This window comes from Coloeus monedula (assembly GCF_965178545.1).
Source record: "Coloeus monedula genome assembly, chromosome: 3".
NCBI classification, from domain to species: domain Eukaryota; kingdom Metazoa; phylum Chordata; class Aves; order Passeriformes; family Corvidae; genus Coloeus; species Coloeus monedula.
In genome coordinates this window covers 21,789,767-21,804,116 of record NC_138783.1, presented here as the reverse complement: position 1 = coordinate 21,804,116, position 14,350 = coordinate 21,789,767, and the positions used below count along the sequence as shown (strand labels likewise).

General features: G+C 45.6%; 1 protein-coding gene across 1 annotated transcript; it reads left to right on the top strand.

Moving 5' to 3' along the window:
* Positions 1-471: 471 nt before the first annotated feature.
* CTC1 (CST telomere replication complex component 1) lies at positions 472-14,206 on the top strand (the record flags this gene model as incomplete). The annotated part of the gene is made up of 20 exons (XM_082279038.1): positions 472-520; positions 601-740; positions 3,048-3,294; positions 4,190-4,386; positions 5,928-6,072; positions 6,465-6,767; positions 6,941-7,069; positions 7,403-7,629; positions 9,127-9,298; positions 9,384-9,584; positions 9,814-9,940; positions 10,138-10,252; positions 10,583-11,045; positions 11,380-11,469; positions 11,752-11,895; positions 12,183-12,253; positions 13,012-13,121; positions 13,450-13,615; positions 13,852-13,938; positions 14,023-14,206. The coding sequence occupies exons 1-20, from the start codon at positions 500-502 to the stop codon at positions 14,204-14,206; spliced, it is 3,339 nt and encodes a 1,112-aa protein (XP_082135164.1). The 5' UTR covers positions 472-499.
* Positions 14,207-14,350: the final 144 nt, after the last annotated feature.

Below are 14,350 nucleotides of genomic sequence, written 5' to 3'. Positions count from 1 at the left end.
ATGAACTGAGCGTAATCTCCATTCCCTGTCTCCCTGCGCCGCGGGGGGCGGGAGGGTCGGATGGAGGGGAAGGTGTTTTTAAGATTTATTTTACTTCTCATTATCCTGCTCTGGTTTTGTTCGTAGTAAATTCAATTAATATCCCCAAGTTCAGCCAGCTTTGCCGGTGACGGTAATCGCTTTGTGATCTCTCCTGGTCCCTATCTCAACCCGTGAGCCTTCCGTTTTGTGCTCTCTCCCCTGCCCACTTGTGGAAGGGAGCGATAGAGCGGCGTCGGTGGCTGCCTGCCGCCCGCCCGGGGCTATCCCACCCACTCCCGGATCCCGTTTCTCGCCACCCCGCGCGGAAGGGGCGGGAACGGCCGGGCGGTGCCGGCGGCGGCGATTGGACGGAGGGCGGGGAGGGGGCGGAGCCCGGCGCGCGCGGCGCTCCCGGCGGCCCCTGCGCGCTTCCCGCCGCCGCATCGCCACGGCAACGGCGCGACCCGCGCGGGCCGTCATGGCGGCGCCCAGCGCGGCGGTGAGTCAGGGGCCCGGGCGGCTCCGCGCTCTTCCCCCCGCCTGGCGCTGAGAGCCCGCTTCTCTCCTTTCCCCCTGCAGGAGCAGCGCTGGCTGCGGGCGGCTCGGGACTTCGCTCGCCGGGCGCTCCCGGCGCCGGATGGGCAGGAGCCAGCGGCGCTGGAGGCGGTGCTGCGGTGCCTGCGGAGCGCGAGCGGCGGGACGCTGCCGCTCGGCTACAGGTGACAGCGGGGCGGAGAGGAGGGGACCGGGGGGGCCCGGTATCCATGTGCGGCCCTCCCGGGAGCTCGGCATCACTCGTCCCTGCGCGATGCCCGTCTCGGAAGGCGGCTGTGGGAGGGATGTTGTCGAACAGGGGTAACCGCACGCGGATTTTTGGCCTTGCGGTGTGATTAAGCACCGTATCCACCTGTGTGCGGTAGGTAAAGAGTGTAACCAAAGTGGGGCATCTCGCCCAGAGCGAGCTGTCGCATTGTACAGCGTTTGCACGGCAGCGTCCCGGCTGGATCCAGCTGGCCCGCTCAAGAGGAAGTTCCTGGGCATGGTCTCCGAACCTGTTGGCCAGCTGAGCTTAGCGTTCGAGTGTGCACTCTGACAAAGGGGGAATCTAGGATAACGTGGTCCATATTTTCATTGATAAAAGGCTTTTGGGTGCTCACCATCATAAAGAACACGCAGCTTCTTAAGAGATATAAATATTGCACGGTTTGGCTTGCCCAGATCTGTCTCTCTCTTGCTCCAGCTTATGGTGGGAGAACGTCTATTAAAACCTCTGGCACAGCCGTTTTTGGGGGAAAAGGTCAGCTGGAATTGATTAGGGATTTGTGACCTTTAATTAATCGTTAATAAATGTAGGTGGTCGATCTTTCACGCCAGCTAAACCTATTTCATTTAAGCCATATTTTTTCCTGTGTATTTTATGACAATTAAACCAGAGTTTGGTTTATATTTAGGAGAATTCATAGAGAAGAGTTGAAGGTACTTGGTGTTTATCTCCTGTGAGGCCAGTAGTCTGTGAGCAGCGTGCTACATCCACAGCTGACCACCAAGCTCTGGAGCACGAGAAAAGAGCGTTTGCTTCTCTGTATGTGATAACCATGAGCCTGTGTCCTGCTGAAGTTCTGGTTTCTCCCAAAAAGCACTCAGCACATTTGACAAAAACACAAGCAGCACTGTATTCTCCTTGTGGATCATAGGTACCAGTATTATTCTAGTGGTGCTCTGTCTCTGAAGATGGAGCAGTTTCAGCTAACAGAATTTTCAACTAACCTCCTGTTCAGATTCCTGTGAAATACACAACATAAGTACCTGCATAAATTTATGTCTTTTGATTAATTTTTTTTAAACCTAAATACTATTTATTGCTGGTTTAGACCCATTACTTATCTAGACTAGTTTCTTGCTTTGAACTTTTGATCCCTGACTAATCAGGTGAAACTCTTCAAATTCACACCCTTTGAAGTTGATTATGTCCTGCTACTGAGCAAGTGGGTGGTGTGAATAGAGCTCCAGTTTCACAACTTAAAATTGTCAGTGCAGCTCACTGGAAACCAGTACCAAAATCACTAGCTGGAGAACAGTTTGTGTTGGCTCTTTCAGTGTTGATATTAGCATGGACAGAGGACTTGCATAATTCTCTAGCACAGAGAGCCAGGATGTAAAAAACAATGATGAGTACTGCCATGGTCATGGAAACACTGAAAAGGCTTAGAACCTACTGAGGAGGCTGCCTTGTTCGCCCATGTTCTCCCATGGTTAGTCTAAGCATGATAGGTGTAAACTGTGGATGGCTTCAGATGCGGCTGATTTGATGTTACATCTCCTTCTCCCCCTGCTGCTGAAGTCAGAAGGGAGGGTGGAAAGATTCAGGGCTAGCTTGGCTCTGTTCTTATAAGTGAACACCCAGTCTAAGATTACTGGCTTGCTGTCTCTCAGCTTTGTATTTTGCAAGCTATCCACAGGACAGAATTCATTCCCAAACTTGTCACAATCTTCATCTAGAAGTTGTTCAAACTTGGTTTTACTATAGTTCAGCAATTTTAGCACCAAGTGATGGATTTAGTCTGTATTTACCTGTCTTTGTTACAGGTACGTAAGCTGTATTGAGCAATTGTTGAGGTTTTCTCACAGAGTGTCCCATTCAAACTAAAAATGTCTGAAATAGGAACTGTTCTCCTCCCTGTCTCCCTCCACATGCACTTGGAAACGTTTCATTTTATTCAGTCTCAATTATTACTCTTTTCAAGTTTTCTCCATGCCTGCTCAGTAGCAGAGCATGTCTGTTTTCAGAGAGGGTGCTCAAGCAGGACAGATGTGTTGAGTGAACTGAAAGACAGACACCACTGATAAATGCTGTTGAATGAGTTGGTTCTTGCCATGACACATCATCAGACCGCACCAACATCCGAAGCTCTTCTGGCTTAGCCAAGCACTGTCCGCGGCAGGGATTGCTGTAATCCCCAAACTTTGCAGACTGAGTTCTTTGTACATGCTGCTATATTCTCCTTTTCCTTTTTTTTTCCCCCCAGTTTCATCTCCATCTCCGACCTACAGCATCAGCAGCACATACCGTGCTGCAGCCACCTGAGCTGGAGCACTAATGAATTTAAGGAGTGGTCTTACCAAGGACAAGGTGCTTTACCCATGCAGAGCACTTTGCCAAGGACTTACCTGATCCTGGTTGGCTATTTAACAGATGAAAGGCAAGGAAACAAAGAAAAGTTGGTAGATGGTTGCCTATACGTGAAGGATAATACTGGGATAATTCCATGTGAGGTATGTCCTTGGTATGAGGGGTTCTGTGTTTATTCCTATTTCTGGGACAGTGTCACAAACTACCAGGGGCTTCAGGTGTTCTGCCAGAGTCCAGTGAAGGAAATAATGCATCTCTGTAGCAGGCAGGAAAACAGCAAGCTCACAGCTTGGGCAGAGGATAGAACACGTGAAATGTGCCATTGCTGGGAGAAGAAATATTGAATGTACTGGCCTGGAAAAAAGAGGTAGCCAGTACAGTTCTGTTAAATTCACCACAGTACAAGGTGGCCTGGGAAACCTCCCCCCTCTTGGCAGAATTCCAACTAGTGGAGCAGAAATAACTTTCTGGAGAGTTGTACTGGGTGTCAGTGATGCATTGATGACATACTTTGAGGAAATAATAGCTTGCATGACAATTGACTTAAAACCCTCCTGAAGGTCATTGCAAGGGGAATTGAGATGACAAATAACCCCTAGAGTGGTGATGACAGAGCACTGAAGTTGGGCTTTCAAAGGAGACAAAGTCTAGGGAAAAGCTGTATTTGTAAGAACTTCTAACTGAAAACACAGGGGCAAAAGAAAGGAGGCAAGAATTTTAGAAAAATAGTCTGAAAATAACAGCCTTGCAGTGAATTAATTTTCGCCTTTCTGTGAGCTTGTGACTATAACCCAGGAAATGCTAGCTGTAGAGCTCAGCAAGTCAGTTCCAGATTTGCATCTGGAAGAACAGAAGTTTTCCATGCAAGGTGAGAGAGTGGGCAGAAAACACTGCTCTCATTTCGTAATGAAGCCCGGCAGTAGGACAGGAGTTTGCGACGTGCATGCAAGGGTGTATTAGTAATGAACATTGTAAGTAGTGCTGAGAAAACACACTGAAACTCATCTCAGACTTTTATCTCCTTACCTTTTGGTTTAGCTCTTGCACTTTGAACTGGAGTGGCTGGAGTCACTGTTTGTCTTCCCAAGCTGGTCATACATACCACAGACCAACCAGAGAGCAGCAGGGTACTTGGAAATCCTGGTGGATCCAGTGCCAGTAGGTGCACCTAAGGAAGTACTTCACAGCATTCCAATCACCTCCCCAGTGTCAGCTGAGCCACTGCTCATCTCCAGGTAAACACCTACCGTGCCCAACTCCATCATAACACTGTTGCTCTGGCTTGGCAAGTAACATGAAAAGCACTTGGCTTAGAAGGAGACAAACTGTTTCTGCCACATGTGGAAGCATAGCAGTGAGTGGTGGAAGTAAGAGTTATACAACAAAGCCACTTGTCTTTAATCATCTGTTTAGCAGCACTTCATTAGAAGTTTTTATTCCATAATTTGAAAAAATAAGACCAATTTAAGTATTTCCAGATGTAATTTCATACTACAGAACAGTGTTGATTCAGCTGTCATTGAGGCTAAAATTCATTCACTCTTTTGATTAGCACAATTTTTTTTTTATTTGAACATCCAGTGAACGAAAAATATAACTGAAAATAATCCTATATTATATTATGATGTTAATATGTGCCACTGGTCAGATTACTGAGATAAAAGTGCCAGTGAAATGTCAACTGGTAGAAGTAACTGTGCTTTAGTTTACAGTATGTGAAAATGAGCCAATGGAATTGCAAATCTTACTAAGTTGATAATTTCAAGTTGTGCTAGATCATGTTTTATCTTCTTGAGTAGAGAATTCTTGGTGTAATTTAATTACCATAAAATGTCACTAATCATGCTGCTTTAGTTTCTTTTTAGTTATCTTTGTTTTTATTGGATTTATCTGCTTGTAAGAAAGTAATTTTAAGCTTAAGTGTTTGATTTAGCTCAAGGAACCTTTCTAAACAAGAAAACTATTTCCATATTTCAGTATATGTTCTCAGACTTTTAACATAAAGCTCCTTTGTTATTGACTGATATCTGATCAATTTTCCATGTTACTACAAAAATGTTACAGTGAGGTGCTGGTACTACTGTGTGTCTACTACTGGTTGGGTTTTTTCAAAGCCATGTCTGTTTATATGTTTTGGCGTCAAGAATGTTTTTGTTTAGAGTAAGTGGGATGGTTATATTCAAGTCCAGAAGGAGCTGAAATGCAAATTACAAACATAAATTTGTTTGAAATTACTTTTTTTTTTTAATGTTTTGAAATGTAGGTTTGAAACAACAAAGAGAATTGAGTTTTGCTGCTTTTTCACTCTGTGCCAAGTTTGTTAGAAAGGCTCCATTGTTGCTTTCAGGCCTCTTGTTTATAGGTTTAGAGCTTCCACAGTATCATGTTCCATGGACCTACAAATCCAAGTTCTGTTTTCTGCAGAAGAATTGCTTGTGACTTTTTTTTCTTATCCTTTAGACCTATGATTAGCTTCTTGCTTGTGGTAAAGCTTTTTAAAACCTGGCTGTTGTCATGGAGCATGTGAATTTGTTCAAAACAACCCTTCTGTCTTCAAATACTAAAACATCAAAGGAATTTAGTACAGAAAAGTTAAAGTACAAATTTTGTAGCCAAGTATTGTTTTGAAAACCTCTCTCAGAGATTGATCATATTACTTTGTTGGATCCATTATTCCCAGGAAGTGCATGCTGTGTATTTGTTTATTTTGCTTTTGAGATACTTTTGAGCTGTTCTTTCATCTCTGATTTCAGTTGCCTCTTCAATTGCTCTCTAGGATTCCATGTAAGAAAAGATCAAAGCTTACTCTAGCAGGGGAATTAACCAGACTCGGGCCTCTCCTTCGTGTTCACCACAAGACATTCTTCTTTCTGTTTCTGAAGTGCTTTTCCTCAGCTGCTTGTGTCCCTGTGCTGGTGCAAGTAAGTCCTTGGAATTTTGCTCACAAATTCACTGTCTGGATCTGTGTATGTGCTAGTGATTAATTCTTTGAAGCTTGCCCTTGATCTTCCAGTTTGATTTATATTCTTCATTTTACTAGTGGTATCTTTTTAATTGCACCCAGTGTACAATAGTCTTTGTATGTAAGAAGTCTAGTTCTGTGCCCTGCAGAAGTGCAATCCTTCTCCCTCATGCAGTTGCAGTGTCCCTGAATGTTTTGCAGATACAGCCCTTTTGCTAGGAGTGTGAGGCAATCCTCTGGGTGAGAAAAGGGGTTTTTGGGTGTGGTTTTGGGTGTGGGGTTATTGGGGTCAGGAAGAATTTTTTTTCACTGGAGTTGATGCTGATGTTGCTTTTGGTTTCTCTGCTCTAGAAACCGAGCCAGCTGGTGTGGCATCATGTCTTCCAGCTGGGTCACAGGTACACAATAACTGGCCTGAGTAAGTCCAGCCTGAAGAAATCTGGACAAACTATGTTTGTCACCAGTGTGTCTTCCTGCCTTCTGCCCTACTGTGCAGAGTGGGTGAGGGAGCAGCCACTGAAAAGTGCTTGGCAAGGAGAATCCACTCAGTCTTCTTTCCTTGAGACTGCTGAGGAGCTCAGTGGCTCCTTGGAGCTGGGAGCTGCAGAGGAGACGTCAAGATCAACCAAGGAGTCCAAGATCATCTCCTATGTGGTAAGGGTTTGTAGACTTAGCCTTCACCCACTCATGCACTGGGGTTTCAGCTCCTGGCCTGCAAGAAGCATTGTTTTCATCATGAGTTTATTTTCTTACTGCTCAGGCCTCTAAGTCTCTTACATTTTGGGACTCTCTGCACTCCTGTGACTTTCTGTTTGCTTTCTGTTTAGGGCTTTGTCACCAAAATACTCAATGTCCAAGCTGGTCTCTTTTTACTGGATAACCAAGTCTGCTTGTGCCTTGCTTACCAGCCACTGCTGAACTTTGCACAGGGACTCCGACCGGGAGCGTGCGTGGAGGTAAATAAAGACTTGCAAGTCATGAAGTATTCGGTGGAAAAGGCTCAGGCCCTGGGGATGGCTCATGAGTGTGTGGGTCAACAGAAGGCTACAGGAACATCAACATTATTTCAGAAAGTATTTGGAAAAAAACTGGAGATCTTACTGCCTGGGCTTAGTCATGAGAGTTGATATGATTATTATCTGATTCCTCCCTAAACTGTGCTTGGTACCTCAGGCCTGATTATAGACAATCCAGTAGAGTGAGAAAGGATTTAAGGTGGGGTGACAGTTTTGGGGAGTGGTGGCAGACTGGCTATCTCTTGTCTTACACTGGATATCTGTGTATCCCAGCTCATCGATGTCCACCTCCTGCAGAAGCCTCTGGTGTCCTTCCCTTTCACTGTCCTTGGTGCTTGCCTGAGCAGCATGGTTGTGCTGAAGAGTTTCTCAAGGCTCAGCACCCCCTACCAGCCACTGGCCTCTTCAGGAAATCTCTGCTTACAGCTGCTCTTCCGCTTCAATCTTGGAATGCCACTTTACCTCTGGCTGGTGAGCCTCCTGGAGATGTTTGAGGAGAGGTGAGGACAATTCTTCTGAAGACAGGCTATGCCTAAATGTGCTTTTTAAGTTACCTGGGTGTCTTCTAGACTAAGGGATCACAAAATTACTGTGCTTGGATACTACAAGCAGCAAATGCTTCTGGTTTATAGACCTAAGTAAGCCATTCAGCCAGACTTCACATCATGTCCAATTGCTTGTTACCTTGCAATTGCTCTTACGAGAAAATCATGTGCGTTTTTCAGGTGCAGGTGAAGCTGCAGCACTTCAGAGCATTGTGCTCATGTAATCCTGCCTGGACTGTTTTGTCCTGAAATACAGAAGCACCACAGGGATGTCTGCCTGCCAGTGTGGTTTGCTTGGCAGATCAATGTGGGCACTGAGGCTGAAGGTGGAACCTGATGCTACAGCTAAATCACAACTGATGTAAAGGCTCTTGTGTCCTGACTGTGCACAGAAGCAGCAGCAGCTGCTCAGCATATCACTTTGAGATATTCTGAGTGTTGCCAGGAGTGTGATCATTTGTTTGAGAGTCTCTGTCTTGGCAGATTCTCCCACCCATGCTTACCTCCGAGTCTTCTAGATGGCTTCCTACTCTCCCTGATGCTGCACTCTGTTCACAGGACAGCTGTGGTCCAGTTTCTGGGTTTACTTTTGACTTCTGTTAGTGAAAATATTTGTCTTTGTTCTGGAGCAGTTATGATTGGTCACTGTAACTGCTGCCTTGGACTTTAAAATACATACATTTTATTCTCAGTCAAGTAGCATTTTATAGAATGCTCAGTGTTCCTGTGCTATACTGGCACTGTGGAATTTTGACTATGCTTTCCAATAAAACAGCTTCAGTTTTGCCCTGGAAGTTATGCTAGCTATAAGTTTCAGGTTTTATTATCTTTTTCACTTTCTTTAAATGTGATTGCTAAGTCCTGCTACTGCTTAAAAATTATTCCAGTGAGTTAGTTGCTATCTTTTTTCATTTGAATTCACTTTCTGTTATTAAGTTGTATTTTGGCTGGCAGTGTGATCACTCCCAGACATTCAAAAGCAGTAAGCTAAACTTCTGAAATTGATTCTGCATGAGGAAAATATTGGAATAAGAGGAAGAGTAGTCTGTGGTTGTTTCTGCCTTGTGATTTTTTTGCATCCTGTGAAAGAAAGCCAAGTGTACCTAACATGAGTAATCATATCAAGCCTAGCCAAAATGCATGGAGATCCATTTGTGTGACTTAGAGGGAGATTATCTTCATGTGGTTTGTTTTTCTGGCAATTTGAGTTTTGAGATTTTGCCAGTCTATCCACTTCTGTGGATTTTCCTGTTCTGTGTCTGCCCAACATAAATCTGCATTGGCCTTAAATGTTCTGTTTTTTAATCACTTCATGTTTTTTGTGTTCTCTTTAGTTCTTGTCCTACGCAGCATATTTGCTCATAACAAGCAGAAAGAGTCCCTGACTTAGGTGCAAGACTCACTAAAATGCATGGACTGCTTTTGCTTTTAATGGTCACAACTTTTTTTCAGGTTTTCTTGTTTCTTTGGGCACCGTCGACTGTGTAGCTCTGCACACCGAAACCCTGGACCTGCTGAAAAGTTCCTTGTCCCCCTTCTGCAAGCTATGGTGCCAGACAGCGAGGAAGCAAGAGATATTTATAATGAAATTCTAGCAAAAATACACCAGTGTCCCCTGCAGAAAGTGAGTAAAAGTTCTGTGAGCTGTTTCCTGTTGGTGTGATGGGAAGAAACTCAGCTGATTTGTTCTTTCTCTCTTTTGTTCATAGTATTTGACTCTGAACCCTCCGTGCCAGGCCCCATCTCTGTCTACAGTTTGCCGTGTAGCAGAACAGAGGAGCTGGGAAGGCTTCAGTCCATCACAGTTGCTTTCCCCCTTGGAGGCACAGTATATGGGCACCCAGGAGCTGAATCGCAGACTGGCCTGGTCCTACTGCACACTCTCAGCAGGAAGTTTCCAGCCCCAGCTGGTAAGTGCCTTGTTCCCTTTCCTGTCTGTGCCTTGAGAGCTCCTGGTTCTCACCATGCCTTCCAGCACCCTGTGCAGTGCATGCCTCTTCCTGCTCTTAGGAAATGACACTGCTTTTCTCACTGTGTTGAAAACAGACTGAATTTGAGCTGCTGCTACACACACTTTGATGTATGGCTTTCAAAGATAGGAATTGTTTGATGCTCTTTGCAGCTTCCTTTCTGTTGTAGATACTTCTGGGTGTGCTGAGGGTCTCCTCCAGGACCAGTTCCCTCCAGCTGCAGGACAAGAGCAGCACACTTCCCTGTGTGATCTCCCGTAAGGATGGTAGCCCCTTTGCCCAGACAGCTCTCATAGGTATGTCCCACTAAACTGTATTTGAGTGCTGAGCTTTTGCTCTTCTGCCTTCCAGCTTCAAAACGAGGAAGAGACGTGGTGTGGAGATGCTGAACTGTCACTGCCTGACCTCATGACTTTAAAATGAGGATATTGACCTTACTGTTTTTATGTTCTCTTTTTATTTAGCTCAGCTCTTTTCTCTGATGTGTTTGCAGGATCACTCTTGCAGGTGGAAAACTACCAGCTTGTAGTGGAGAGATTCCTTAAGACTGATTTTCCCTCCTGGGAACACCTGGAAAATCTGAAGCATGTGAGAGAGAAAAAAACTAGGTGAGTCCCTTTATTTAGTGTGCAGGTTAAATCATCACTTTCCAGTTCCATGAATATTTTGGATTATGGTAAGGCTTCTTACCAACATAGCATTTCAGTGGCAAAGCAACTGTTCTTTGCTCTTTGCATAAAATGAGCTCTTTCTCAGCAACAAACCCACCATCTCCCTTTTGTTCAGAATACATGCAGCCTGGGAGCTGCCCTCCTCTTCACTCTTTCCCACTCTTTTCTTGGGACACTCAGCAGAAGTGCTTTTCCCAGATAAACAGTTGTTTTGGACAACCATGTGTCAGGAACAGGGAGTTTCACTGTTACCATTTGTCATTTCAGTGTCTATGTGCAGTTCTACTTTGAGGATGTTCAGGTTCTCCATGCTGCTGAAGGACAAATCCAGAAAGGCCTTAGGAGTGGAAACAGCTCCTCTTTGAGGAAGAAGAAAGATGGCAGCACAAGGCTGGAAACCCCAGAGGCAAAAATGCTGAAATTGGAGGATCCCAAGGCAGATACTGGCAGAGATGAGAACTGTCAAGGGGGCCAGGGCACCACCAGAACAACGAGCTGTGTATCTCACCTGTTCTTGGTTACCCAGAAAGAGGGCCTCATGTCGCGCAATTACCAACCGCCCGGAGAAGAAGATAAAGAAGCACAGCTAAAGGAGCTGCAGTGCAGTTTCCAAGCCACAGTGCTGTGGCTGGGCAGACCATGTCTCTGGGACCACCCCAGAGAAATTGAGAATCTACCAGAGCTGGAGGAGACTGGCTGTAATGGAGAAGAGGGCGTGACACAGCAAGAAGTGAGGCAGTTTTGGGGTGTAGTTTGATAAGTCTGGGAGCTGGCTCCTCAGCGAGCCTGTGCGGTAATTCAGTATCGCCGGGAAAGTGATTTTTGTGTTGGGTACAGTTGTGTGTTTGTGCAGGCAAATTCCTTCTTATACCCAGAGGAAATTCCATCTCCTCTCTGTCACCTTCCTGTAAATGCATCTGCCTTCTCTTGCTCTTGGTGGTGCTAACTTTGCTTCTCAATCAAGACATCCTCTGCATGGGGCTTCCTTTCTTTTTGCTGTATTTTTCATTCCATACCTAACAGTTCTCATCACCTTCTCTCTCTCTCCTCCCTTCCCCCACCAGGCACTGCTACTCTTCATGGGAAAGTCTCTGCGATGGTTTCCATTCCTGCATGTAGATGGACTGTATCGCTTCATTGTGCCCTGCTGCTCGGTAAGAGAGAAGAATGCTGCTCTCTCTTGGAGACTTTTGCTGAACTGCATGTGGGAGTTGAGGAGTCAGAGGGTGACTAAGCTGTTTTCGAGGCTTGGAATTTCCTTCTGTCTTGCCAAGAAACTGCTTATGTTCTGTGTTTGATTAAAATTCTCAGAGCTCTGAGTTTAGTGGAATTTTTTTTGTTGTTCTGTAAACCGTTGTTCTTCACTTTTTCCCTATATAACTTCAATCTCCTTCCTTCTAATAGTCTTCTCTCTTGCCTTACCACTCTTATCTCAGGACTTGGAAGTGTTTGACAAGCTCTGTTTTCCACCTGTGCCAGCAACATTCCCGAACAGGCCATCCTGCCCCCTGTGCCTGCCTGTCCAAGATAGCTGGTACTTACAGCATGAGACCTGGATCTCCTGTCTGCCTGAGCGCCAGGTATGCAGTGCCTTATTGCCTGGGGCTTTCACAGGCTACGTGTAGATCTCTCCAGAACTAGCTAGAAAATTATTAATACAGAGTATCTTGTTGATGAGACTGTTCTGCGCTAAGTTCAATCAGAGGCTGCTGCTGGGCTTCACATTTTCCTGCTTCAGAATTCATCTGGAGAAGGAAGCATGAGTTGCTTGACCTAGCTCTGAGTGTGCATAGCTTGTCTTTTGTGCTCTGGCTGGGGATGCCTGTAAACTGCAACCCGTCTGAGGCTGTGTCTCCGTCACTTCCAGCTGACAGCTGTGTCAATGCTGACAGGCATGGACCAGAGGACTTCCTCCATTCCAGAAGTGCTTAGCAGCAGGTATGTTGGTCTACCCCAAATTACAAGTGACTGTGTCCTAGGGAATGGCTCTTTGTTAACTTTTATTGGGAGCAGTGCTATATTAAACTGCGATGAAATACCCACCCTAGGAATATGGTTTGGAAATCTGCCTGTGTGCAAGTAGTCCAGACTTCTCCCATCCTGGTTATCAAAGCTAAAGGGATTGTAGGTGACAAGACTGCAAAATGGTGTCTAGAAGATGGTTCAGCTATTGCTGGTGTGGACTAGGTCCCAAAGGTGTCTGCCAAAGTGGAAAGAAGCACAGCAAGGAAATGAGACTGAATGTATGATTTTTTTGTTTTTAGATTGCTTTAGCATACTTTGCTCAAACAAATACTAAGGTTAGAAGCTTTTCTGTTCAAAGCATGTTTAATCTGGAGTGATAATGCATGTACACTGGAATTTTCACCAGTGCTGTATGATAAACTGTTTCCTTTGCTTGGCTTCTTTCTCTAATTCAGAAAAACAATTAGGAGTTTAGCAGATAGGAAGGCTGTAATGCCTCACCCTTCTTCACTGCTGAGCCTGAAGCAGCAGAAAGCAAGGTAAACAGGCCTCTTGTCCCTGGGAGGGGTAGGCTGCAGCAAGCTGCCCTCAGTCCAGTAGCTCAGGTGCTCAAGAGCAAGTTCCCCAGAAACTGGTCTTAACCAACAGTGCTCTACTTTGTGGCAATCTTGAAGTCAGGCCTTCTACTCCCTTTGTCTTCAGGCAGGACAAAAATCCTGGTCTGCTCTCAGTTTCACAGGTTCCCTTGTTTCTTTCTGTGGTGAGGTCATGGAGAGGACCTTGTGTGCCTCTCCCAAGAATGAGAAGCCACCTGTGACTGTTGGCCTTCCAAAGCAGAAAGGTAAGATTGTGGCAGCCTGTCGAGAAGCAACAGATTGGTTCTTGATTCCTGCTGTTTGAAAGAGCCAATGGACTTGGCTAACTGTGCTGCTGTGTCTGGGAATAGTGGAAGAATGCCAGGATGTTGCACCCTGTTGCATGTCGTAGGGCTAGGAAACTGCACACTGCATATGTGGAGATGGGAATGTGGTACCTGGAAAATCTGGGAGGTGGGGCTGTGATAGCCTCATTGTGATGGGAGGAAAAACCCCTCTAGCAGGCCCAGCTCAGTGGCAGGCCATGCTGTCTGTGTGAGTGAGCTCATGGTTTGTGGTTCTGTGCCTCCTCAGAGACTCTGCTGTCCAGGGATCACAGCGTGAAGCTCTGTGTCTCAGCTGCTCCAGGCTCCCCTGTTGTGATGGACGTTTACATTACTGCCACCTACCTGCAGCATCTCTGGGGTTTGCTACCTGGAGCCAAGATCCTCTTCCAGAATTTGGAACGCAAGATCTCAAGGTCCTCCTGTCTTTAGAGCCCTGATCCTGTCTCTGATCTCTCTTGCTGTCTTTGAAACCATCTCTTCATCTGACCTCCCATGTGGACTTTGCTCATCCCTTGTCCACACTTCATGTCTCCCAATTCCTTACCATAAATTATTTTCCTACCATGTTACAAATGAAGCTCAGCCCAGTCATCCCAAGAAAACTGAGTGTTTGGTTTCTGTAAGCTCTTTCTGCTCTTTCATATTGCAGATTCCATAATGTTTATTGCACATACATTGCCTCCAGCTGTGTGAGCATCGTATCTCTGCCAGCTTCTCACGTACCTTTTCCTTCTAGGTAAGTGTTGGGTCTGTTCTCATCTTACAGTGTCCCAGGAAAGGCTTCTGTGTTCCAAGCGTCTCAAATTCCTATTTCTTCTAGTCCTGCAGGAGAAGCCTCATCCCCCTCACTAGTATTTCTATCCAGTTTGAGATCTCAGCTGCAAAACCTGCTCCAGGCCCGGATTTTATGCCACTTGTCCTGTGTATTGACTGTGTGCCTGCAGTGGGTTTGCTCACTTTGCAGCTGCATCTTCAAGGAGGTATTCAAGCTTCCACAAAGATAATTTGTGAGAGGTCTTGCATATTTTTTACCTTCACACATCCTTTGCTACCATGTAAAAGAAGTGGGCGTTCCTATCTCAATTGCAGACCCTCTTTTCCAGTGTGTGAGAAGGATTCGCATATTAGAAAGGGACCAAAGTGATAAC